General features: G+C 40.5%; 1 protein-coding gene across 2 annotated transcripts; it reads left to right on the forward strand.

Annotated features, from left to right (window-relative positions):
• Positions 1 to 26779, forward strand: LOC103071573 (kynurenine/alpha-aminoadipate aminotransferase, mitochondrial). 2 transcript variants are annotated; one of them, XM_007457367.1, is made up of 14 exons: positions 5 to 75; positions 331 to 338; positions 635 to 809; positions 1810 to 1942; positions 5179 to 5253; positions 9157 to 9366; positions 10636 to 10701; positions 11923 to 12005; positions 12434 to 12530; positions 17349 to 17410; positions 17677 to 17741; positions 19309 to 19415; positions 25406 to 25507; positions 26437 to 26478. In XM_007457367.1, exons 1-14 carry the CDS (start codon positions 5 to 7, stop codon positions 26476 to 26478), a joined length of 1296 nt encoding a protein of 431 aa, XP_007457429.1. The 2 variants fall into 2 exon arrangements, with proteins under 2 accessions (XP_007457428.1, XP_007457429.1); XM_007457366.1 differs by lacking the exon at positions 331 to 338 and having other exon boundaries at positions 1 to 71; positions 26437 to 26779.

Here is a 26779-nt window from a genome sequence, read left to right on the forward strand (position 1 = left end):
GAGAATGAATTACACGCGGTTCATCACGGCTGCGAGCGCGGCCAGAAAGCCTTCTGCCATTCGAGTCATGAGTGAGTCCGGGCCCTGCTCTCCCACTGGAGGCGGCGGTCCCCGCAGAGCTGCTCGGGGCGGCCTGAGCCCGGCTCTGCGCAGACCTGGCACAGAAGGCGCGCTGGAACGGGCACGAGGGCGGGCCATCAGCAGTAGAGAGAGGGCAGGCCGCTGTGGACACGTCCTGCTTAGGCTCCAGAGGGCTCTTCCGGGCACAGGAGTCGGGGTTCGGCTCAGCGTGCGGGCGCGTGCGGAGTGGGGAGGGCGGGTTCGCCGGAGAGAGAGGGGTGCGCGCGGAGCCGGGCACGGACGGGCCGAGTGGAAGCCCGTTTTCTGTTACTGTGACCCTTGGCTTGTCTGCCTGATCACTCCGCCTTCTTAGATGCACGTGTCTGTTCCTTAGTTCCTCCACCGGTGAGGTCGGTCCCCAAAAAAAGGCATCTTCTAGGTTTCTTTCGGACCAGCATTCTATCACTAGAAATCGTTACACTTTAAAGTTTTACTGACTTTAACGCAGCATGCTGAACCAGCTCTGTTTAGGAAGGGCTTCACTGAAAGTGTTTCTTCTCCTTATTTGTTGTAGCTGAGATATTGGGCAGGTCATCGAAATCGAAATCTGTCCTCTCCCTGGCGACCGGAGCACCAAACCCCAACACGTTCCCTTTCAAGTCTGCGGTTATCACCACAGACAACGGAGAGACCATCCAATTTGATGAAGAGATGATGAAGAGAGCACTGCAGTATTCTCAGAGTGCTGGGTACTGATCAGTAGATAACGTAACCTTGTTGGTTCATTTCCATGAGCAATATTCTACAGCCCGCTGATAGAGTGACGTGTGCGTTTTTTAACTGGGTATTCAGCAGTGAGGAAGGTTTGGGGAAGAGCTTTGTAAGAATAATTAATTGCAGCAATGATACTGAATGCCTAAGACCCCTAGTGACTGCTTCTCAACCTTACAGGACTAGGAGAGGGAGAGAAGGCTTATGAAAGTAGGTACCATTTGAGCTGAGACTGGAATAAAAGAGAGAGAGAGAGAGAGAGAGAGAGAGAGAGAGAGAGAGAGAGAGAGAGAGAGGATAGCTAGGTGAAGGAGCAGGGTAGGAGAAAGGAGGAAAACGATGACCCAGGAAGCAGCCAGTTTAGGTCCTGGGGAAATTTTTTAATGATTATGTTCCCTTTCTAAACAGGCAGCTATGTAAGCATGTTGCCCTCAGTCCAGATGTGTTTAATTTCATAAAGGCAACTGGAACACATATTCTAAGGCTTTCCTTAGCTGGTCTTCTTCCAGTGATAAAGGGTAACTTGCAGAGTGTCTATGAATTACACTTTATTAAAGGCTGTTTGCTCTGTGATTGAAGAATAATGCATGTTGGGTGCATAAAAATTGTATTGTATATAATGTATACCTAGGCTTTTCTTTCCATGATGCAAAGAACTTACTGAACCTGCACTTCTAGGTATCCTACAGAAATCACCCTAAGGGAAACAAAAACTTAATTATGCAGTGAGTGCTCTAATGTAAAAGAAAAAGTACAGGCTTTGGAATAAGAAAGCTCTTTTAATCACCAACTGATTAACTTTATGTGGATTTCTTAATCTCTAAGTCTGTTGCCTTGTCTTTTAAGTAAAGATATTAATATTGGCAAAAAGCATTTGAGGACCTTTAAAGTGCCTGGTATAAAGCCACCATTTAGTTCCTGTCTACTATTATTATGATTTTCACTACTGTCAATTTTTACATGCATTTTATGCTTTAGACTCCCAGAGCTGTTATCCTGGCTAAAACAGTTACAAGTAAAATTGCATAATCCTCCCACCATCCATTATCCACCCAGCCAAGGACAAATGGACATGTGTGTCACATGTGGCAGCCAAGAAGGTCTCTGTAAGGTAAGACTGGAAGGAAAGGCACCCGCGGGAAGAATCAAATACTATGCTCACCCATACAGCCATCTCTCCCTTAGCCACAGAGCATCATGTTCTGTGGGTTATGAAGCCTTCCTTGTCTTCACCTAGAATCATAAGTGGAACTTAAAGACATTCACCAACCTGATTTCTCTTAAACAGAGATCCCACCATCAATGACCCAGAGCTCTGAGTCATTAGGACAAGATTCCCATTGAGGAAGAACTCAACCCCTACCTGCAGCTTAGTGAGCGCTGCTTAGTTTCATCTAGCTCGGAGATTCAGGCTACATTTCAGTTATGTTTGTGGTTTTGACATTTCAATGCATGACTTTTAAATTTTTCGAGTGTGTATCCTGATACCCCTGAGATGAAACGTCATTCATTTGTGTGTCTGCTGGTGTCATCGTCTGTGCCGGCTGCCTCTTGTACCCTGACTCCCTCTTGGCTGTGCTTTTCCAGGTCTATGTATATGTCTGTGTCTGTGGCTGACTTATCCTCTGGGTTACTTTCTCTCTCTCTCTCTCTTTCTCTGCCTCTCTCCTGGGTTCCAGGAACTCCACAGAGGTAACCACCACTGGGGGGGGCCCCCCATAAAGAGACTGCATATATGGTTCTCAGTTTCATCTATTTTTTTCTTTTCTTTTTCATGAATAATTAGTCCTGGATAAGGAGGCTCTACATTCAGTCCTCACACCTAGGTGAAAGTATGACTCTTGTTTATCTCAAAGCAGAGTAGCTTTCTTGCTCTTCTTTCTTATGTAAATGTGAAAGCTGGTTAGTTTTAATGAATTTTCATTAAATTATTATTACATAATAATGTATTAAAGTAATAAAACTATAATTTTCCTCCCTCCTTTTGGACTTAATTAGGAAAAACAAAAGGATTAGCTGCTGTTTCAGTTTTATTGTTGAAGAGAAATATTTGTGATGCCCCAGACAAGTAGGGAAAAAAAAGGACTTCAGTGAATTTCTTTTCTTAAGAAGGAACACTATGTGCCTTTTTTTTTTCCAGAAAGATGCACAAGAAAGTTTCTTCTTTGTCTGTTGCAACATCAGTCATATCAAAGAGAAAAGAGCATAGATGGCCAAATGCATCAGTAACTCACTGGCTTATAGCCAAGCGTGTTCCAGAGGCCTCCTGGGAAACCGGTTTACTATTTCTCCCACTTTGTTCTCCAGGATGGATGATTATTTTAGGTGTCCGTGTCTCAGATAATAAACAGCCCTCCCTCCTCATTTAGGATATTTGACTTTCTCATGTCCCCTAATTGACATGGGAAATGAATGTGATGAGGTTTTCATCTGATCCACAGATGATACATACACAAGCCACCTCAGTGATCTGTTTCGTCCTAGGATGTCCTGTAAATCCTGAATCAATGAACTTGTCAGAGGAAGATACTGTTTGTCATAAAATGCCAGAAGCTCATAGGGAAACGTAAATGGAACATCCCAGTCCAAATTGGAAAAAAATGTCACATCTTCTGTCTCAGTGGACAATGGCCGTGCTGTTTGTCAAGAGCTCTAGTTTGTTAAAATGATACAGGGAGGACAGGCTTGACCTGGGGATTGTGAAACGTCACAGGTTGGGAAAGGATCATTCTCTGACTCGTGTAAGATTTAGTCAGAATGGACCCCTCGATTTAGGCTGGAAAAATCTCTTGTGTGGCTCTCCTGACGTCACGAGGCAGCATACTGTCCTCAAGATCCCCCCAGATTTGTGGGCCTTGTCTTTCCTGACCCCTGAGTCTCCTTTACCCTTGCTGAGCCCCCCTCCTTTCTGGAATGCTCCCCTTCCTCCTTGCCCTGCCCCCCCCTGCAGTGTCCCTTATGTATGGGAGCCCCATGAGGCTGGGCCCCCAAACCTCTTTCCCCTTCACACACACACACACACACCTTCCCTGGGCATCACACCCGGGCGATCACATCCATGCCATTAACTCCAGGCTCCCCGCACATCCATGCGTCCACCGATCCACCTGATCCATCCCAGGCTGTTTCAAAGGCACCTCAGACCAAAACACACTCATCTGCTTCTCCCTCAGAACAGACAGCGTTGGGGGTGTTTTTCAGTCAGTGGCACTCCTCCCACCATCTCCCCACCTGCACAGCCAGGAATCCAGGGGTCCCTCCTGACACCTCTCCTTCCTCGCGCCCCCTCAGTCCACAGTTAGGTCTGCTGGTTCTGACTTCCTAAATGCCGCTCAGTTCTCTCCAGCCCCCACCATCATCAACCCATCCAGACCACCCTTACCTTGCCCAAGGACTGCAGCGAAAACCTCCCAAATGAGCCTAAAAACTTCCCAGACTCCACCTGTACTCTCACTCCTTTTTGATACTCTGAGTTTGCAGCCAGAATCACTTTCTCAAATGCCTGTCTGGTCACCTGACTGCCCGGTCCCACCCTCTACTTAAAATTCTCACTGGGCTCACTTGGCCCAAAGGCCTCCCTGGGACACTCTCTGCCCACTTCCCTCTGAGCTCCTTCCACCCTCCTCTTCACACTCCACCTCAAGCCACAGGATTCTTTCAGTTTCTCAAACTGTGTACGTATTGTCATCCCTCCTCCTACTCATCACTTCCTCAGGGAAGCCCTCCCTGAATGCTCTAAATTCCCTGAGTGCCCAAGTCCTCCTACAACAAGCACGTAGACCATTGGCATCTATACGCAATAGCGCTTATCACCGATTTTACATATGCATTTATCTGAGTAGTTATTTGATTAGAATCTAGCTTTCAATGAACTAACACCTCCACGAGGGTAAAAACCATCCCACTATACTCATCAGTTTGTCTCCATAGGTCCTGGCTTATAGCAAAGATTTTTAAATTATTCAAAGAAGGAATACGTGAATTTTAGGAGCCAAACCAGTTATGTATATATATATTTTTTAAACCTAGAATGGAGGTTTGCAAACTGTGGCTTGAGAGCCAAGCCAGCCCTGGTCTGATTCTGTAAATAGAGTTTTATTGGAACTCAGCCACACCATCGGCTGACGTATTGTCTACAGCTTTCTCAACTTGAGGCAGAGATGAGTAGTTGCAATGGAGACACCAGGGCTCACAACATACGTCCCATCTGGCATATACAGAAAACTTGCCAACTCCTTCTCTAGAATCCTAGTGAGCCCAAATTAAAAAAAAAAAAAAGGCGGGGGGGCGGTGTTTTCTAAGACTGGAAACCAAACTAACCAAGCTAACCTATGCTTCTTTTGTTAGGTATTTGAAATGATCGTTAATCCTGGAGATAATATCCTCGTAAATGAACCTATTTATTCAGGAACAATTCAGGCTGTGAGTACACATTTCTACAAAAGGCAACTCTCTTTCCTTATAACAAATAAGAAACCACTGCACCTTGAGAATTCTCTGTCCACTGAAACATAAAATAGCATCTTTCTTCTTAAACAGGAGAATCATTAATATATGCAAAATATGTGAAATGTACCCTCTGCTTTATACATTTCTCCTTACAAAGTCTAAATGTAGAGGTGCTAAAATTGGGTTGTGCAAAATCATGTCCAGATTTCTTAATATTCCACCTGAAATGTGACTTAATTTACAAAGACATTTTTTCACTACCATCTATATGACCACATGCCTGCTCTGCTGTGCCCTGGTCAGAACACACCACTGTCGGGGGCACAATACTTTTGGGTCGATGTGAATATAGGCTGGAGCACAGTCAGAGAAAAGCAACGAGCGTGAACAAAGAAATGGAAATAATACCATAGGTTGAATTGTTTTAGGAACTATGCTCTTTTCTGCAGAGAGAGAAGACTCCATGGGGCCATGAGAATTGTCCTCAAGTACATTAAAGCTAGCCATGTGACAGAGGAGTTAGATTTGTCTGTGCATGTCCTCCAGTTCACAGAACTTGAACCAAAGGGTAGAAACTCCAGGGAAACAATTTCAGCTCAAAGTAACAACCGTATAACCATCAGCCTTACCAGCTCTCTGAGGAGTAAAGAACTGCCCATCACTGCAGGGGCTCAAAGAAAGAAGCCAGACACAAAAGGACAAATATTGTATGATTCCACTTGTACTAAATATCAAAAATAGGCAAATTCATAGAGACAGAAAGTTGATGAGAGGTTACCGGGGCCTGGGGGAGGGGGAAGTGGGGAGTTGTTGCTTAATGACTACAGGGTTTCTGTTTAGAGTGATGAAAAGGTTTTGGAAATTGATAGTGAGAGATGCACACATTATGAACGTAATTAATGCCACTGAATCCCACACGTTAAAATGGCAGATTTTTTGTTATATATATTTTACCACAATTTTAAAAACTAAAGTAAAATAATGACCTTAATCATTGGATACTAATTATTCATTATTTTCCTGAACTCCAAAGATATAAGATTATACAATGCCTGTAAATGTAAAACTTGTATCTATGTAAATAGCACGATGCACACACGTTTTCACATGCCCAAACAGAGACCAGTGCCACACTGTGAGGGAATATGCTGACGGTCATTGTGTGTTTATCTCATGGCGCAATATGAACTTGTTTTATTCATGTAGATGTGTTTTTAAAGTCTAAGGGCTTTTAAATTTGCCACAAGTAGGGTCTGGATTATTCTCACTTAGTGCATAAGTCTACATTTGACCACTAATATGCGTGTTTGCATATCCTTTGAAAAATTTTTTCTGAGAACTTCACTCAATTATTGGGGTTTTTTTCTTAATTTTCATTGAAATATAGTTTATTTACAATGTCATGTTAGTTTCAGGTATACAGCAAAGTGATTCAGATATATATATATATGTTCTTTTTCACATTCTTTTCCATGATAGATTATTACAATTTATTGAGTATATACTTCCCTGTGCTATACAGTAGGAACTTGCTGTTTATTTATTTTATATATTGTAGTATGTATATGTTAATCCCAAACTCCTAATTTATCCCTCCCCACCTTTCCCCTTTAGTAACCATAAGTTTGTTTACTATGTCTGTGAGTCTGTTTGTTTTGTAAATAAGTTCATTTGTATCCTTGTCTTAGACTCCACATATAAGTGATATCATATGATGTTTGTCTTTCTCTGACTTACTTCACTTAGTATGATAATCTCTAGGTCCATCCATGTTGCTGCAAATGGCATTATTTCATTCTTTTTTATGTCTGAGTAATAGTCCATTGTATATATGGACCATATTTTCTTTATCCATTCATCTGTTGATGGACATTTTAAGTTGCTTCCATGTCTTGACTATTGTTAATAGTGCTGCTATGAACATTAGGGTGCATGTATCTTTTTGAATTATACTTTTCTCCATATATGTGCCCAGGAGTGGGATCACTGAATCATATGGTAACTCTACTTTTAGTCTTTTAAGAACCTCCATACTGTCTGTTCTCCATAGTGGCTGCACCAATTTACATTCCCACCAACAATGTCAGAGGCTCTTTTCTCCACACCCTCTCCAGCATTTATTATTTGTAGATTTTTTGATGATGGGCATTCTGACTCATTTGAGGTGGTACCTCATTGTAGTTTTCATTTGCATTTCTCTAATAATTAGGGATGTTGAGCATCTTGTCATGTGCCTGTTGGCCATCTGTACGTCTTCTTTGGAGAAATGTCTACTTCAGTCTTCTGTCCATTTTTTGATTGGGTTGTTCATTTTTTGTTTTTTTTGTTTTTTGATATTGAGCTGTATAAGCTGTTTGTATACTTTGGAAATTAATCCCTTGTCAGTTTCACTGTTTGCAAATATTTTCTCCCAGTCTGTAGGTTGTCTTTTCATTTTGTTGATGGTTTCCTTTGCTTGTTATTAATAAGTCCCAGTTTTTTCTTTATGAAAATAAAACATAAAAATACAAGACTTTTAGGGCTTCCCTGGTGGCGCAGTGGTTGAGAGTCCACCTGCCAATGCAGGGGACGCGGGTTCGTGCCCCGGTCCGGGAAGATCCCACGTGCTGCGGAGCGGCTGGGCCCGTGAGCCATAGCTGCTGAGCCTGTGGGTCCGGAGCCTGTGCTCCGCAACGGGAGAGGCCACAACAGTGAGCAGCCCACGTACCGCAAAAAAAAAACAAAAAAAAAACAAGACTTTATAAAACTATGTCTATAAGCAAGGCCACTACTTTCAACTTCAGCCTCTGCAATTGGTACAGTATTGAAACACTTCCACATGCCTTGATGAGCCACTGCCACTATGCTCCCTGGCTCCCCTGGCCCCTCTCCTAAGACCACCCTGAACTCCCCATGGTACAGAGCTAATGCTGGCCTGGCATGGGGCCTACAGGATGTGCATGAAGTGCCCATGCTACACCACTTGTCCAATATTTTGAATATCACCTCTGCTTATAACTATCTTATGTATTAGCATCACAGATGCTTTATATGATGAATTTACTTTGTAAAAAAATTCCTTAATAAACTCCTATTTTATGAGGCAGTTCTAACCATAATTATAAAGATGATACAGTCAGAAGAGGCTGTGGAATAGCTGACTCCTTATCTCGCTGGCCTATGGCTGCAAAGTCCTGTCTTTCTCTCACACGCTGTGTCCACGGTCAGGCCACCAAGCTCTGTGCCATGCCGTCTTCATCCCAGGCCCCCGAGTGACAGAAGCAGCCTCATCTGGACTGCTGCCAGTCTTAGAGCAGAGGGAACAGGGAACGAGAGACCCAAGCTGGGATTTAAAGCTTCTGCTTGGAAGGAACACCCATCACTTCTGCATGCAATTTACTGACCAAAGCCAGACCCCTGGCCAAGCCTGACATATATGAGCAGGGATGTCTACCCTTCCTCTAGGAATTGACAGGGAATATTTTTGAACCATAATGGAAGCTTAACCAGGGCAACAGTGCAATCAGAAAATACCACCTCAGCCCTTGGGTATAGGGCTGAGTGCAGGTTTGTGTTTAAGGGTATAAATGGTAACATTTTCGTTACTGTAAGAACCAGTGACTATGATTTTTTTTTTTTTTCTTGCGTTATGCGGGCCTCTCACTGTTGTGGCCTCTCCCATTTGCGGAGCACAGGCTCCGGACGCACAGGCTCAGCGGCCATGGCTCACGGGCCCAGCCGCTCCGCGGCATGTGGGATCTTCCCGAAACGGGGCACGAACCCGCGTCTCCTGCATCAGCAGGCGGACCCTCAAGCACTGCGCCACCAGGGGAGCCCGACTATGATATTTTGTATCACGTCTGAGTCTTGGGTTTTCTTTTCTCCTGTCCTCCACAGGTGCAACCACTGGGCTGCAACATTATTAACATTTCCAGTGATGAACATGGGATTATTCCAGACTCCCTCAGAGAAATACTTTTCAAATGGAAACCAGAAGATTCAAAGAACCCCGAGAAAAACACCCCCAAATTTCTTTATACTGTCCCAAATGGCAACAACCCTGCCGGGAGCTCATTAACAACTAACCGCAAAAAGGAAATCTATGAGGTATTTTCAAAGAATGTGTTCCGTGGCTGTGTTCTTGTTTCTTTCTGACCCTTTAGAAGAGTGCTCTCAAGTTCCTTCTCTGATTAGCCTCTTGCTCTCAAGGAAGATGATTTTATTTTTTTGTTTTTCTGTGGTTTTTTTTTTGCGGTACGCGGGCCTCTCACTGTTGTGGGCTGTCCCGTTGCGGAGCACAGGATCCGGACGCGCAGGCTCAGCGGCCATGGCTCACGGGCCCAGCCGCTCTGCAGCATGTGGGATCTTCCCGGACCGGGGCACGAACCCGCATCCCCTGCATCGTCAGGCGGACTCTCAACCATTCGCCACCAGGGAAGCCCAAGGAAGATGATTTTTAATAAAAGGGTCCCCATAAATTTAAACTCAAGAAACTATTACGCTCTTGCTATGAGGTTTTCCTTTCCCTTTAATTGATATTTGGTTGAAAGAGATGTTACTGTTGGTGTAGTGTTAAACTCACCTCTTCCTCCCCTCTCTTCCTTCTGTCTTCCCCTCATCCCCACCTCCAATGCATCCCGTGGCTCCCACCACCAACGTTATCCAAACCACCGTCTCCTTGGCCGCCCGCCCGCCCTCCTGGACCCCGTGACTGTCCCCCTCCTCACAGCTCCCGCCTCCAGCTCATGGCGTCCTTCCTGCTCTAGTGTAGACCTACAGCCCCTCCTCCAGCTGCTTCTCTGCACTTAAAAGAAGATCAGAGTCCTTCACCTGCCACGCACAATGATGCGACCTGGGCGCCGGTTCTCAGGCTAGGGTCTCTCACATCCTTCTTGTTGCAGCTACACAGCGTTCCTTCTGTCCCTGACACACCTATGCCTTCTATAAACGTCTATCCCTTAAACATGCCCTTAAACAAAGGCCCCCAGGGCCTTTGCTCCTGGGCCCTCAGTCTAAAATCTTCTGCCCTGTCATCTGCACGCCTGGTCCTTCCTGCCGGCCTGAGCTCTCCTGGAGCTTCCGTGTCACTCTCTCTCTCTCAGACATCACCCTCATTAACCTTCTGCCCAGCCCTCAAAACCTCCCTCCAGATCCTCTGTTCACTATCCACTGGCTCACGTTCCTTCTGTCTTTCCCACCAGATCGTAAGTTCCCTGAGGACAGAGCTTTTAGGGCTGGCTCCTGTCCTCCTAGGACACGGAACCCTCAGTCGCTTCTTGGATGAATGAATAAATGAGTACAAAGAACTATGATTCCAAGTGATTTTCATCTTCGAGCGCTCTGAAGAAATAAACATGCTCCTTTAACCTTTTTTAGCTCGCAAGAAAATACGACTTCCTCATCATAGAAGACGATCCTTACTATTTTATGCAGTTCAACAGGGTAAGTGCAGTGTCAACTCAGCCCACAATCGGTAGACAAGTGGCCGTAAGTTACTGTGCTGATGTGAGTTTAGCCGGGCTGCCGAGTATTTTCATCTCTGCTATTGCTCTTTACCTTTAGAATAGCGGCTGGCTCCCTGTGCCAGGCACGTGGAGGGTCGAGTGAGTCACGGGTGAGGGTCGTCTGGACTCCAAATCCGGGTCGTGGCTCCTTAGATATCGTGCCAGGGTTAGGGAGTAGGTGTCTCCTTGGGTGTCAACCTCAGTCTCTCGGGGGTGGCTGACGGGCGGAGGACTTGGGAGGCGTGTCCAGGCGGAAAGAGAACGGCCGCGCTCGGTCCTGAGGCGGCGGTGGGCAGAGGAGGCGCGTTCCGAGCATCAGGCTGCCCGCTCGCCATCCCTGTCACTTAGGGTCAGGGACTTTCCTGCAGAATCATGGGCTTTTAGATCCTTTCCCACTACATATGTACACCTCTGTCCACGAGCATGGTTTCCTAGGAGACAACGGTAGTGGTACAGACTCCCAGTGCCCAATTCCGCAAAATCCAACACAGTATTTGCTCTCAGGGCTGCACATTACAAACACGTGCACTCAGTCCCCACTCTATTTCTACGGAGAAGAAACAGAACTCTTGGCTTTTTATCTAGTTTGCCTGGATACCATGTCTGCCTGCCGCGCACCTTCAACACGACCACGGCCCCCTTTCTTGTTGGCATTTACGTCTGAAGTAAACATGGACGTTTCAGCATTGCAGACCGACTGCACTGCTCGTCCTCACTTGCACCTTTGCTGTGTTTCTAGTTGGTCTAAGGCTCAGCATCTCTTCCTAAACAGCCCTGAATGCTGACGGCCCTCTTCGTTTCGGTCTTTTCCAAACTAGTTTTTCTTGAATCCTTCCTCGAAATCTGTTCATCCTGGATCTCAAGCCTTGGGACAAGGAGGTCTTGTGTGCGGTTCCTCTAAACTCACGGGAGTGGCATCGTGAGCAAGTGCGAGGACGTGTGTGTGTGTTTGGCAGAAAAGCCGGGGAGATCGGCAGATACGAATAGAAGAACGTGCATCTCTGGTTCTTACTCCATTTCAAAGGGCTGAGAGGAAGACAAGAAAAAGGATGTTTGTCCTACTGTTCTCCAAATCCATTCCTCCCCACTCTCTGCACAAAGTAGGGATACGGTCTCTAACAGACTTCCCAAACCAACAGTATTTTTCTTCCATTTCAAGCCCTGGGCACCGACTTTTCTCTCCATGGACGTTGATGGGCGTGTCATCCGAGCTGACTCTTTTTCCAAAGTCCTGTCCTCTGGGTAAGGCCCTGGCCGTGCCTTCAGGCTGCATCTAAAGGTGACAGAGGCTGCACCTCAGCATCTTTTACTGCAAACAGTTCTCATTTAAGATACTTGTATTCCCGTTTGATTTTATCTATTCATAAGAGGCTTTTCTACCAATCCTTCCAAGTGGTCAAAGATACTTGGCCACTAAATTTATAGCTGTAGGGGGACTGGTCAGGTTTTTGGTTACATATACGAAAGAGCACATTTAGAAATATGTGGTCTATTTTAAGTGTACAATTAAGTTTAAATGTGTATTTTAAATAAGAAGTTGTTTTATTAGAATGTGTTAACTGTCTAGGTCCATTTGTCCCCAGGTCACAAAATTCTTCCCCATGAAATCACTAACATGGTATTAATTGTTATTGCAGGGTTGGTATTGTGCCTTTTCTCTCTTTGTGCAGGTTGCGAATAGGGTTTATAACTGGTCCAAAGCCCTTGATCGAGAGAATTGTTTTACACATACAAGTTTCAACAATGCACCCCAGCACTTTTGCCCAGGTATGGACAACTTAGGAAATAGGAATTTTTTGGAATCCGATCATAAAACAAAATAGATGTTGGCAAATAAGACTGAGTGAACATGGCAGGGAGAGAAATCACTGATTGCATCTCTAGTTCCGCATGGACTGAATTAGGAGACCACGCACAGCAGATGTTTGCTCTAAAAGCCAAAAGAGATTTGAATGGACCTACGCTGTTTCACAGTGTAGACCAAACTCCTTGAGGGTCAGAGATCTTATTCAGTTGTGTCCTGGCATCTAGCCCAGGAATCCCACGAAAACTGTGTTGGACACGACAGAAGAGGTTTGGTGAAGTAACACATCATTAGCTTCGTTGTCCTGGAATCTGAGAGCAAGGGTTCCAAACCCGCATCGTGGCCCGATCTCTCCCTTCACTGCCCATGTGCTAAGCTCCCTACATACAGCAGCTGGAATGTATTTTAATTAAATACGGTAAAATTATTGATGGTGAATGTATAGATTTCTTCACAAGCTTTGAGAAATGACTGGACCCATCCCTAAGGCAATCTGGAGAAACAACCATAAGGACAGGACTGCTACCTAACAACTCAAAAGGGGTAGTTTATGTAGAATGGACATTTCTTTGATATTATACCTTCCACAAAGTGCACATGTCCCCGTGTTTTATCAAGTTGGGGACTTTTTCCATATTTTCTGTATCTGTTATCAACCAAATTTCACTATCCATTTACAACATTTAGTACTTCCATTTTGGATAGAAAATCTCTGAATATATTGTATAACTTCATGTATCGACTGTATGTGTTTTGGTGGGGGGGGTTGTTTGTTTGTTTGTCAACTTATCTCTTTATATTGATCATAACATTTGTTCAATTTCTGGAACTAATTTTTTTTTAAACATCTTTATTGGAGTATACTTGCTTTACAATGTTGTGTTAGTTTCTGCTGTATAGCAAAGTGAATCGGCTATATGCATACATATATCCCCATATCCCCTTCCTCTTGCATCTCCCTCCGACCCTCCCTATCCCACCCCTCTGGGTGGACACAAAGCACTGAGCTGATCTCCCTGTGCTGTGCGGCTGCTTCCCACTAGCAATCTATTTTACATTTGGTAGTGTATATATGTCCATGCCACTCTGTCACTTTGTCCCAGCTTAGCCTTCCCCCTCCCCGTGTCCTCAATTCCATTCTCTATGTCTGCATCTTTATTCCTGTCCTGCCCCTAGGTTCTTCAGAACATTTTTTTTTTTAGATTCCATATATATGTGTTAGCATACGATATTTGTTTTTCTCTTTCTGACTTACTTCACTCTGTATGACAGACGCTAGGTCCATCCACCTCACTACAAACAAGTCAAATTCATTTCTTTTCATGGCTGAGTAATATTCCATTGTATATATGTGCCACATCTTCTTTATCCAGTCATCTGTCGATGGGCACTTAGGTTGCTTCCATGTCCTGGCTATTGTAAATAGAGCTGCAATGAACATTGTGGTACATGTCTTTTTGAATTATGGTTTTCTCAGGGTATATGCCCAGTAGTGGGATTGCTGGGTCATATGGTAGTTCTATTTGTAGTTTTTTAAGGAACCTCCATACTGTTCTCCATAGTGGCTGTATCAATTTACATCCCCACCAACAGTGCAAGAGGGTTCCCTTTTCTCCACACCCTCTCCAGCATTTCTTGTTTCTAGATTTTTTGATGATGGCCATTCTGACTGGTGTGAGGTGATACCTCATTGTAGTTTTGATTTGCATTTCTCTAATGATTAGTGATGTTGACCGTCCTTTCATGTATTTGTTGGCAATCTGTATATCTTCTTTGGAGAAATATGTATTTAGGTCTTCTGCCCATTTTGGGATTGGGTTGTTTGTTTGTTTGTTTTTGATATTGAGCTGCATTAGCTGCTTGTATGTTTGGAGATTAATCCTTTGTCAGTTGCTCCATTTGCAAATATCTTCTCCCATTCTGAGGGTAGTCCTTTTGTCCTGTTTATGGTTTCCTTTGCTGTGCAAAAGCTTTAAGTTTCATTAGGTCCTATTTGTTTATTTTTGTTTTTATTTCCATTTCTATAGAAGGTGGGTCAAAAAGGATCCTGCTGTGATTTATGTCAAACAGTGTTCTTCCTATGTTTTCCTCTAAGAGTTTTATACTGTCTGGCCTTACATTTAGGTCTTTAATCCATGTTGAGTTTATCTTTGTGTATGGTGTTAGGAAGTGTTCTAATTTCATTCTTTTATATGTAGCTGTCCAGTTTCCCCAGCACCACTTATTGAAGAGGCTGTCTTTTCTCCATTGTATATTCTTGCCTCCTTTGTCAAAGATAAGGTGACATATGTGCATAGGTTTATCTCTGGGCTTTCTATCCTGGTCCATTGATCTATATTTCTGTTTTTGTGCCAGGACCATACTGTCTTGATTACTGTAGCTTTGTAGTATAGTCTGAAGTCAGGGAGCCTGGTTCCTCCAGCTCTGTTTTTCTTTCTCACATTGCTTTGGCTATTCGGGGTCTTTTGTATTTCCATACACATTGTGAAATTTTTTGTTCTAGTTCTCTGAAAAATGCCATTGGTAGTTTGATTGGGATTGCATTGAATCTGTAGAGTGCTTTGGGTAGCGTAGTCATTTTCACAATGTTGATTCTTCCAATCCAAGAACATGGTATATCTCTCCATCTGTTTGTATCATCTTTAATTTCTTTCATCAGTGTCTTATAGCTTTCTGCATACAGGTCTTTTGTCTCCTTAGGTAGGTTTATTCCTAGGAGTGTAAATTGGAGTGTTTTCTTGATTTCACTTTCAGATTTTTCATCATTAGTGTATAGGAATGCCAGAGATTTCTGTGCATTAATTTTGTATACTGTTACTTTACCAAATTCATTGATGAGCTCTAATAGTTTTCTGGTAGCATCTTTAGGATTCTCTATGTATAGTATCATGTCATCTGCAAACAGTGAGAGCTTTACTTCTTCTTTTCCAATTTGGATTCTTTTTATTTCTTTTTCTTCTCTGCTTGCTGTGGCTAAAACTTCCAAAAGTACGCTGAATAATAGTGGTCAGAGTGGGCATCCTTGTCTTGTTCCTGATTTTAGAGGAAATGGTTTCAGTTTTTCACCATTGAGAATGATGTTGGCTGTGGGTTTGTCGTATATGGCCTTTATTATGTTGAGGTAAGTTCCCTCTATGCCTACTTTCTGGAGAGTTTTTATCATAAATGGGTGTTGAATTTTGTCACAAGCTTTTCCTGCATCTATTGAGATGATCATATGGTTTTTATCCTTCAGTTCGTTAATATGGTTTATCACATTGATTGATTAGCGTATATTGAAGAATCCTTGCATTCCTGGGATAAACCCCACTTGATCATGGTGTATGATCCTTTTAATGTGCTGTTGGGTTCTGTTTGCTAGTATTTTGTTGAGGATTTTTGCATCCATGTTCATCAGTGATATTGGCCTGCAGTTTTCTATTTTTGTGACATCTTTGTCTGGTTTTGGTAACAGGGTGATGGTGGCCTTGTAGAATGAGTTTGGGAGTGTTCCTCCCTCTGCTATATTTGGGAAGAGTTTGAGAAGGATGGGTGTTAGCTCTTCTCTAAAGGTTTGAAAGAATTCACCTGTGAAGCCATCTGGTGCTGGGCTTTTGTTTGTTGGGAGATTTTTCATCACAGTTTCAATTTCAGTGCTTGTGATTGGTCTCTTCATATTTTGTTTCTTCCTGGTTCAGTCTTGGAAGGTTATACCTTTCTAAGAATTTTTCCATTTCTTCCAGGTTGTCCATTTTATTGGCATAGAGTTGCTTGCAGTAATCTCTCATGATTCTTTGTATTTCTGCCGTGTCAGTTGCTACTTCTCCTTTTTCATTTCTAATTCTGTTGATTTGAGTCCTCTCCCTCTTTTTCTTGATGAGTCTGTCTAGTGGTTCATCAATTTTGTTTATCTTCTCAAAGAACCAGCTTTCAGTTTTATTGATCTTTGCTATTGTTTTCTTCTTGTTTACTTGAGATTTTTCTTGTTTCTTGAGGTGAGATTGAACTTAGTATGATTTTAGGCAGCCTCTCTGCTAACGAGAGGAATTGTGCCCCTGTCTTACTAGTTGTTTGGCATGGGGCGTCCAGCACTAGAGCTTGCTGGCCATTGGGCAGAGGTGGGTCTCAGCATTGAGACAGAGATCTCTGAGAGAGCTCTTGCCAATTGATATCACGTGCAGCCGGGAAGTCTCTGGTGGTCCAATGACCTGAACTTGACTCCCCCACCTCACAGGCTCAGGCCTGACAACAGACCAGAGCACCAAGACCCTGTCAGCCACACAGCTCAGGGAAGCCTTCAGCCAAACAGAAACATGGTGAACGGAGCACACGCCTGTAGAAACCCTCTGCGACTGTATGTGTTTTATATTTAGAGACCATCCAGGGTGGCAGTTATGGGTTGGATCTCGGACTGGACAGTCTGACTTAAGTCCAGGCTCCTTGAGGAGCAGTGACCTCAGGAAAGTCAACTTCACCTCATGCCTCAGTCTCTTCCTCAGTATATTAGAAATCATGACCTGCCTAATAAGGAAGGTCAACTTAGCTGAAATACGTTCATATGGTACAGCAGTTTCCAGCACATAGGAAGGACCATATAAATATTTTGTTATTTTTACTATTATTCTTGTCATTGTTAATAATCAACCTTATTATAAATCGCTGGCTCTACAAAGCTTGATACAGCCTGTAGCATCCTCTTAGGGTGGTTTGCACGTGATCAAGAGTGGTTTGCTTTTATGTTTGGGCAAAAAACACATTTTAGAGGATGCATGATGACCTTATTACTGTCTCCTCCTGTGTAGCTCCTGGTATCACAGCTTCTACACCAATGGGGAGAAGAGGGCTTCCTGGCTCACGTAGACAGGTACTGTATTTAGGTTCCATACTTTACATAGACATGGACTTCACTCTATTAATTTTCATTTTTGAATTATTCCAAAAATATGGAAAAACCACAATGGTAAAAAATTTACCACCCAACAGGTCAAATAAATATGCTTTATTCCCTCATCAAGAATTCAACATTTTCATCAAGATAGAAAATGGATTCTTACAGACTGGACTTCAGAGCCTTTTAATTTCTGCAATCAATGTACTAAACACATCCTTTTCATTTTATTGTTCTTTTAGGGTTATTGATTTCTATAGGAAGCAGAGGGATGCATTATTGGCAGCTGCAGACAAGTGGTTAAGTGGTGAGTGGAACTTACATCCTGTCCTGGGATGAACAGTAGCCCTTATATGAGTGAGTGATACACACCACAGAGTATTGTTAATAACCCTGGGGAAGGAAACAGGGTCCAGGAGTATTCTTGTCAAGAAAATGTTACCTTATAAATAATCTCAGAAGTAACAGCACAAACCCTGGCACGATTCTACGCATTTCTACTATACTTGACTGCTACAAAGAATCTGTGGTTTAAAGAAAAATGGCCAATTAGTCTAACACCAGCAATAATCTACTTAAAGCTAAATAATATCTGTACTCAAAAAGTTTTCAAAATTTTGCTCCAAATAGAACAGGAATTGTGACATAACATATTCCTTTTCTAACTAGACTCTATAAAGACAAAACAGTACAATAGTACAAACTAAGTACAGTCTAAGGTGGATTTCTCATTACAGATGATTTGCCTTTTAATCATTAACCTCATTAATCAGTAGTATTTCTATTGCTAATTTGATTTCAGAATGCTTTAGATTTTTTTTGTTGTTTTTTTTTATTTTTCAATTACTTTTTTTTTGTTAGTTTCTGCTTTATAACAAAGTGAATCAGTTATACATATACATATGTTCCCATATCTCTTCCCTTTTGCGTCTCCCTCCCTATCCCACCCCTCCAGGCGGCCACAAAGCACCGAGCTGATCTCCCTGTGCTATGCGGCTGCTTCCCACTAGCTATCTACCTTACGTTTGGTAGTGTATATATGTCCATGCCTCTCTCTCGCTTTGTCACAGCTTACCTTTCTATTAAGGAAGAAAGTAAAATGAATTACCCAGCTTTAATTACACCACTAAAAATGCCTTTTGTAGGACTAATGGTAAATACAAAGTATTCACTTCTTACTTCCCTCGTATCTTGTTCCCTATGTAGTCCTGGTAAAAACACAATTACTATCTTTTTGATAAGAGTACTATTCTACCATTTCCTATAGTGAAGTTGAAAAAAAGGTTTTAATCAACATCAAGGTTTTTTTTTTAAAGGTAATAATCAAAATCAAAATAACTCTTGTTTCTTCTTAGTTTCTCTATCCTTATATTCAATGAAATATAAAGCCTACAAATACACCAGGAATTCCTGAATTTTAAGTACATCTTAATTACATTGCAATAAAAACTTCAATTCATTGGACTTCTGAACGATTATGTAAACGATAGGATTTATTGAGACACTAGAAGACTCTAGAAAGGGTTGAGGAATCCTCTTCTAAAATTGAAAGAGTCACGCTTGGCTTAGGGACAGTTCTAAGAAAGGGAGGTGGGCATGGCACTGGATTTCCTGCACTGCCCTGAGACCCACTAAAATCAGAAATATACACGAGTCCCCTCTCTCCCTTTCAAACCCTCCCCTCACTTTTTAAAATAAAACTCAGAACACCAATTTTCAGGACTCCTAAAACTATATTTTTTAAAAATGCTATCACCAAAGGAACTTTTTTGGAAATACTAGTTTACAGTTACTGCAATTTGTCATTTCAGCGATATAGCTGACATCATCAAAAATGGTCTCGGGAAACATTTCTTCTCTTCTTTTGTTTGTAGGTTTGGCAGAATGGCATGCTCCTACTGCTGGTATGTTTTTATGGGTTAAAATTAAGGGCCTTCATGATATAAGAAAACTGATTGAAGAGAAAGCCTTTAAGAAAGAGGTAAAACAGGAGAAGCTATATTTTTTCTTTAAAGTAATATCTTAATAAAAATGGCGAGAGATGTTTATCACTGCCCGCCAACCCAAGGCATAATGTTTGCCTATCAGATACATTATCTCCTTACTAAGATCATAATAGATTGGGTTACAGAATTAGTCTCCTAGACTAAACCAGGGGAAATACAGTCATTCAGCTCAGCTACTGATTAGCTTAGTGACTAAGAGCACAGTCTCTGGAGCCATGTCCTTGGGTGTGAATCCCAGCTCCAGCCCTGCCCCGATATGTGACACTGGATGAGCTGCCCTTCCTGAGTTTCATCTGGAAAATGCAGATAATAAGAATCCCTCCCTCTTAGGGTTGCTATGATGAAAGCAGTCAATATGGATAAAGCACTTAGACTAATACCTGGCATAGAGTAAATGCTTGATAAATATAAGCCATTAGTATTTACAATAGAAGGATTTTTTTTTCCTGATTATGAAAGTAAAGCATACTCATGATAGCATTATACTTCATTAAAGCATAATGAAAAATTTTTAAATAGCCCATAATTTTACCACCCAGATTTTATGACCACTTGTGATACAGATTTTATGACCACTTGTGATACATTTTCTTGAAGAGGTTGTATATATCTAGTATTTTGGCTATGAAATTATTTTTTATTATAGTTGATTTATAATATTACATTAGTTTCAGGTATATAACATAGTGATTCAGTATTTTTAAAGATTAGACTCCATTTAAAGTAATTATAAAATATTGGCTGTATTCCCTGTGCTGTATAATAAATCCTGTATCTTCTTTATTTTATACATAATAGTTTGTACCTCTTAATCCTCTACCCTCATTTTGTCCTTCCTCCCTTCCCTCTTCCCACTGGTAACAACTGGTTTGTTCTGTATTATCTGTGAGTCTGTTTCTTTTTGTTGTACTTATTCATTTTATTTTTTTAGATTTTGCATATATGTGATAACATGTTATTTCTCTTTTTCTGACTTATTTCACGAGGCATAATACCCCTCAAGTCCATTCATGTCACAAATGGCAGGACTTCATTCTTTTTTATGGCTGAGTAGTATTCCATTGTGTGTGTGTGTGTGTGTGTGTGTGTGTGTGTGTGTGTGTACACACATACCACATCTTCTTTATCCATTCATCTGTTGATGGACACCTAGGTTGTTTCTATATCTTGGCTATTATAAATAATGCTGAAATGCATATTGGGGTGCATGTATCTGTTCAAATTAGTTTTTTCTTTTTTCCGGATATATACCTGGGAGTAGATTGCTGCATCATATGGTAGCTCTATTTTTAGATTTTTGGGAACCTCAATATTGTTTTCAATAGTGGCTGCACCAATTTGCACTCCCACCAACAGTGGAGAAGGGTTCCCTATTCTCCACATCCTCGCCAACACTTGTTATTTGTGTTCTTTTTGTTAATATCCATATTTACAGGTGTGAGGTGATATCTCTTTGTGGTTTTGATTTGCATTTCCCTGTTGATTAGTGATGTTTAGCATCTTTTCATGTACCTGTTGTTCATCTGCATTTCTTCTCTGGAAAAACATCTATTCAGGTCTTCTGCCCATTTTTTAGTCTGGGTTTTTTTAAAATAATGCTCTGCAATTATGTTACATGATTAAAATTACACAGCAAAGTTTATATCCTCTTTTTTTTCACTTAAAATTAGCCCACAAGGATTTCTTCTAGGTTTTTTTTCTCCATTTGTACTTAAATCATAAGTCTACTTAGATTTCATTCAGAGGCACTAATTAAGCTGAGACATCTAAATATGCTTCTGTGTAGCTTTCCAATTTACAAAATCAGTCAACCGTTCTCCATTAATTAATTCCTTTATCATGTTCGTCACTCTTTTGTAAACACCAAATTCTGTTACTCACTGTCTTGAGGCAGTGAGTACAAAGAACAGATCATATTGTTGTTGGCAAACTCCTGTGCTAGAGCATAAGAGACAGTCTAGAGGTCAGAGCTGGGAACTGGCTGCCTGGACCCGAGAGCCAATCCACTCCCCTGGGAAAGTCACTCATTCCCTGTAATCATCATACTTGACCACAGGACTCATGCTTTATTAATTGTTTTAATGCTAATAACAGCACATAGAAAGTGCTTAATAAATACTTAAATGACTTAACTCATATAAGTGCATTTTAGTACAATAAATCAATTTTATTACTTTTTTCTTTTTGCTTTCTTATCAATGCCATTATTCTCCAGAACATTTGATGTGTGTATCCCTGAACTAAGAGCTAAGGATACAGACTTCATATTTATTGTCATTTTTTTTTCAGTCCCTTTCTTTTATTCCATATACCCTGTTGCATGTACCTTTACCTTTTCTAAGTAATCTCTATCACTGCTGCCTTAGCCCAAATTTTGGTCATCTTGCAAGGAGATTATTACCATCTCCTCCTTCTCTACAGAAACTTGCTTCTGGCACATCCCTAAGCTGTTCCACATTAATTGTAGAAATTATGGTTTTCATTTCATTGTTAATCAGGACAAAAAAAAAAAAAAAACTCATCTTCTGCCTTGAAATTTTCTCCCCAGAATGCCCCCAAATCATTTCATTCCCAGCTCACCTAACTTCAACAACCAGGGGCCAGATTTACACCATGAAAAAACAAGCAGTTTCTTAAAGTTCTGAATGTCGTGATTTTACTAGACAACAATCTCAAAGACTTAACACAACCCAGCTTAGTTCTGACTCACACACAGTTTTCAAAGACGTGGTCTATAACCTCCTCTGCTCCTGCCGTGAGTCAGAGACCCAGGTTCCATTTTAGTTTCATTGATCTTTTCTATTGTCTTCTTAGTCTCTACTTATTTCTGCTCTGATCTTTATGATTTCTCTCCTTCTACTAACTATGGGTTTGGTTTGTTCTTCTTTCTGTCTTTGCTTTAGGTGTAAGGTTAGGTTGTTTATTTGAGATTTTTTGTTTCCCAAGGTACGACTGTATTACTATAAACTTCCCTCTTAGAACTACTTTTGCTGCGTCCCATAGGTTTTGGATCATCATGTTTTCATTTTCATTTATCTCTAGGTATTTTTTGATTTTCTCTTTAATTTCTTCCATGATTCATTGGTTGTTTAGTAGCATATTGTTTAGCCTCCACATGTTTGCATTTTTTGCAGTTTTTTTCAATATCCACAAATCAATCTGTGTGACACACCACGTTAACAAATTGAAGAATAAAAACCATATGATCATCTCAATAGAGACAAAAAAGCTTTTGATAAAATTCAACATCCATTTATGATAAAAACTCTCCAGATAGTAGGTATAGAGGGAATACACCTTAACATAATAATGGCTATATATGAAAACCCCACAGCTAACATCATACTCAACAGCGAAAATCTGAAAGTATTTCCTCTAAGATCGGGAGCAAGACAAGGATGCCCACACTCACCACTTTTATTCAACAAAGTTTTGGAAGACCTAGACACAGCAATCACAGAAGAAAAAGAAATAGAAGGAATCGAAAGTGGAAAAGAAGAAGTAAAACTGTCACTGTTTGCAGATGATGCTATACATAGAGAATCCTAAAGATGCCACCAGAAAACTACTAGAGCTCATCAATGAATTTGGTAAAGTTGAATGATACAAAATAAATACACAGAAATTTGTTGCATTTCTATACACTAACAACAAAAGATCAGAAAGAGAAATTAAGGAAAAAATCCCATTTACCATCACATCTAAAAGAATAAAATACCTAGGAATAAACCTACCTAAAAAGGCAAAAGACCTGTAATTGGAAACTTATAAAATGCTGATGAAAGAAATTGAAGGCAACACAAACTGATGGAAAGATACACCATGTTCTTGGATTGGAAGAATCAATTTTGTCAAAATGACTTTACTATCCAAGGCCAATTACAGGTTCAGTGCAATCCCTATCAAATTACCAAGGTCATTTTTCACAGAACTAGAACAAATAATTTTAAAATTTGTATGGAAACACAAAAGTCCCCTAACAGCCAAAGCAGTCTTGAGAAAGAAGAACGGAGCTGAAGGAGTCACATTCCCTGACTTCAGACTACACTACAAAGCTGCAGTAATCCAAACAGTATTGTAGTGGCACAAAAACAGAAATATAGATCAATGGAACAGTATAGAGAGCCCAGAAATAAACCCACACACCTATGGTCAATTAATCTATGACAAAGGAGCAAGAATATACCATGGAGAAAAGACAGTCTCTACAATAAAGGATGCTAGGAAAACAGTACAGCTACATGTCAAAGAATGAAATTAGAACATTCTCAAAGATCATATACAACAATAAACTCAAAATGGTTTACAGACCTAAATATAAGACTGGATATTATAAAACTCCTAGAGTAAAACAGTCAGAACACTCTTTGACATAAATCATAGCAATATCATTTTTGCTCTGTCTCCCAGAGTAATGGAAATAAAAAATAAATACATAAATGGGACCTAGTTAAACTTATAAGCTTTTGCACAGCAAATGAAACCATAAAGAAAACAAAAAGGCAACCTACAGAGTGGGAACAAATATTTGCAAATGATGTGACAGACAAAGGATTAATTTCCAAAGTATAGAAACAGCTCATACAGCGCAATATAAAGAAAAAAAAAACACAAATAACCCAATCCAAAATTGGGCAGAAGACCTAAAAAGACATTTCTCCAAAGAAGACATACAGATGGTCAACAGGCACATGAAAGGATGCTCAATATCGCTAGTTATTAGAGAAAATCAAATCAAAACTACAATGAGGTATCACCTCATACCAGACAGAATGCCCATCATCAAAAGGTCTACAAATAATAAATGCTAGAGAGGGTGTGGAGAAAAGGGAACCCTCGTACACTACTGGTGGGAATTTAAATTGGTGCAACCAGTATGGAGGTTCATTAAGAAACTAAAAATAGAGTTACCATATGATCCAGGGATCCCACTCCTGGGAATACATATATGGAGAAAGGTATAATTCAAAGAGATACATGCACCCCAATGTTTCATTGCAGCACTATTTACAATGGCCAAGACATGGAAACTAAATGTTCATCGAAAAATGAATAGATAAAGAAGATGTGGTACCAATATCCAATGGAATATTATTCAGCCATAAACAAAGAATGAAATAATACCATTTGCAGCAACATGGATAGACCTAGAGATTATCACACAAAGTGATGTCAGACAGAAAAAAAACAAATATCAGATGATATCACTATATGTGGAATCTAAAAAAATTATACAAATGAACTTATTGACAAAATGGAAATAGACCCACAGACATAGAAAACAAACTTATGGTTACCAGAGGGGGAAGGGAGGAAGGCATATATTAGGAGTTTGGGATTAACATATATATACACTACTATGTATAATATAGATAACCAACAAGGTACCAACAAGCACAGGGAACTATACTCAATACTTTATAATAACCTATAAGGGAAAAGAATATGAAAAAGAAAAGATACATAGATTGATATACATATACATATACACATATGTATAACTGAATCACTATTCTGTATACCCGAAACTAACACAACATTGTAAATCACCTACAGTTTAACTTTAAAAAATGAAATAAAATAAAATATTTTTTAAATGATATTTCATTGTTTGGATTTATTTTACTTTTCTAGTTATGTTAAACATTTATTCATGTTTATTACCATTTCTGTTTCTTGAATAAGCTGTCCTTGTCCATTTTAAGGTTTTTCCTCTGTTTCTGTGCATTCTTTATAATATATGGAGAAGAGGTAGAATTGCTGTATTTATGTAAACACTGGTTTCTATGCTTTTAGTTTTATTATATGACATGCAGTAATTTTATATAAATTGATTTTTCTCTTGTGATTTCTTTCATTGCTTTTTAAGTTTAAAAGTCATCCTCCACTTGGAGATTAGATTCACCTATATTTTCTTTTAGTTTTCTTTAATGGTACATCACCTGTTTTCCATAAACTCTCTTAGATATTCATGCTTCCTGGATATCATTTCTACCTTGATAGTTCAGCTCCTTGCCCCTACTTCAGAGCATCCTTCTCTTTAGCTTCTCCAGAGCAGATGGACATGGTGAGTACAATATTCTCTTTAGAGTAAAACTAGTTATCCATTTATTTTTTGTGTTCATTTTGTGAGTTACAACATTATTTGATATCTTCTTGGGTTTCTGCAAAATGGGTATTAGTTGGAAAGTCACAAACTACCATTCAGAGAAGTTGCCAGGCTTCTATAGACAAATGACGTGACCAAATTGGAGTTGAATTTTATTGGTTTCATGAATACATGTCAGACCTGCTCAACAGTGTTGGCAAATTATCAACACGTTAAAAAGAGAACCTCTTTCACTCCTTCATAGAATTAACGTGAGCCATAGTACAAATTCATGAAGCCATCTGTCTTTATCTCTTGAGGAAGGGTCAAATAGAATAATACTAATGATTAGAGTTAAGTAATTGCTTTATCACAAAGTCCAGCTTTAACCAGGATTACAGGAAACCAAGAAGCAAGTTCTTAAGAACTGTGTGTCGGGAACCCACAAAAGCGCCATAAACTGAAGAGTCCAGGAAGTGTAAGAAGAGTGTATACTTATCCTTGGAGATGGGTTGTCTCCGGGTGTGTTCTTGATTGACTTGCTTTCTCATGTCATTAAATATGCTTTTCATAAGTTATATACGCGTAGAACTGGACAACAGAAACTCTACAGAAGGCATGTGCAGGTGAGAGAGTATATGAAAAAAATAAGTCGTGTTCTGGGAGAAGATGATGATCTTGAGGGAATAAGGATTTGAAAACTTTCCTGGGCCTCTGATATGCTTCCGGCTACGTATATTAGCGGACACGACGGCCTCTGACCCAGATAAAACTGAGGTTAATCCTGACTTTTCACCGTCTGATCTCAACCTAAGATGGATACTCTTTGTTTAAATTTCTCAAGTTATGACAGACATTTCCTAAACAGCATCCTAATTTTATTAATTCTTCTCTCTGTTCGCTTTTAGGCCTTCCAGGGATTAGCCCAACTTATAAAGGAATCTTTATGAAGAAATCGAACTCTTCATAGCACTCACAGTTTTCAGATAAATTATTTCTATGTTTTGGCAGGAAGAAATGATTGTTGGTGTCAGATTTACAGATTGGGTTTCATCAAACACGTCATATCTGTAGTAATTTAACTAGACAACTTTTAAAGTGCCCTTGAATGCATCAGATTGCCAAAATATATTTATAATCCACCTATACATGTTGATAAATTTTTAACCCACAAAAAAATATTTTTATTCTGGATTTTATTGTAAAGATTTTTGTAGTTGCTTTATCATTTCCCATAAATTTTCTTTGAAA

This window comes from Lipotes vexillifer, unplaced genomic scaffold, assembly GCF_000442215.2.
Source record: "Lipotes vexillifer unplaced genomic scaffold, Lipotes_vexillifer_v1.1 scaffold668, whole genome shotgun sequence".
NCBI lineage: Eukaryota > Metazoa > Chordata > Mammalia > Artiodactyla > Lipotidae > Lipotes > Lipotes vexillifer.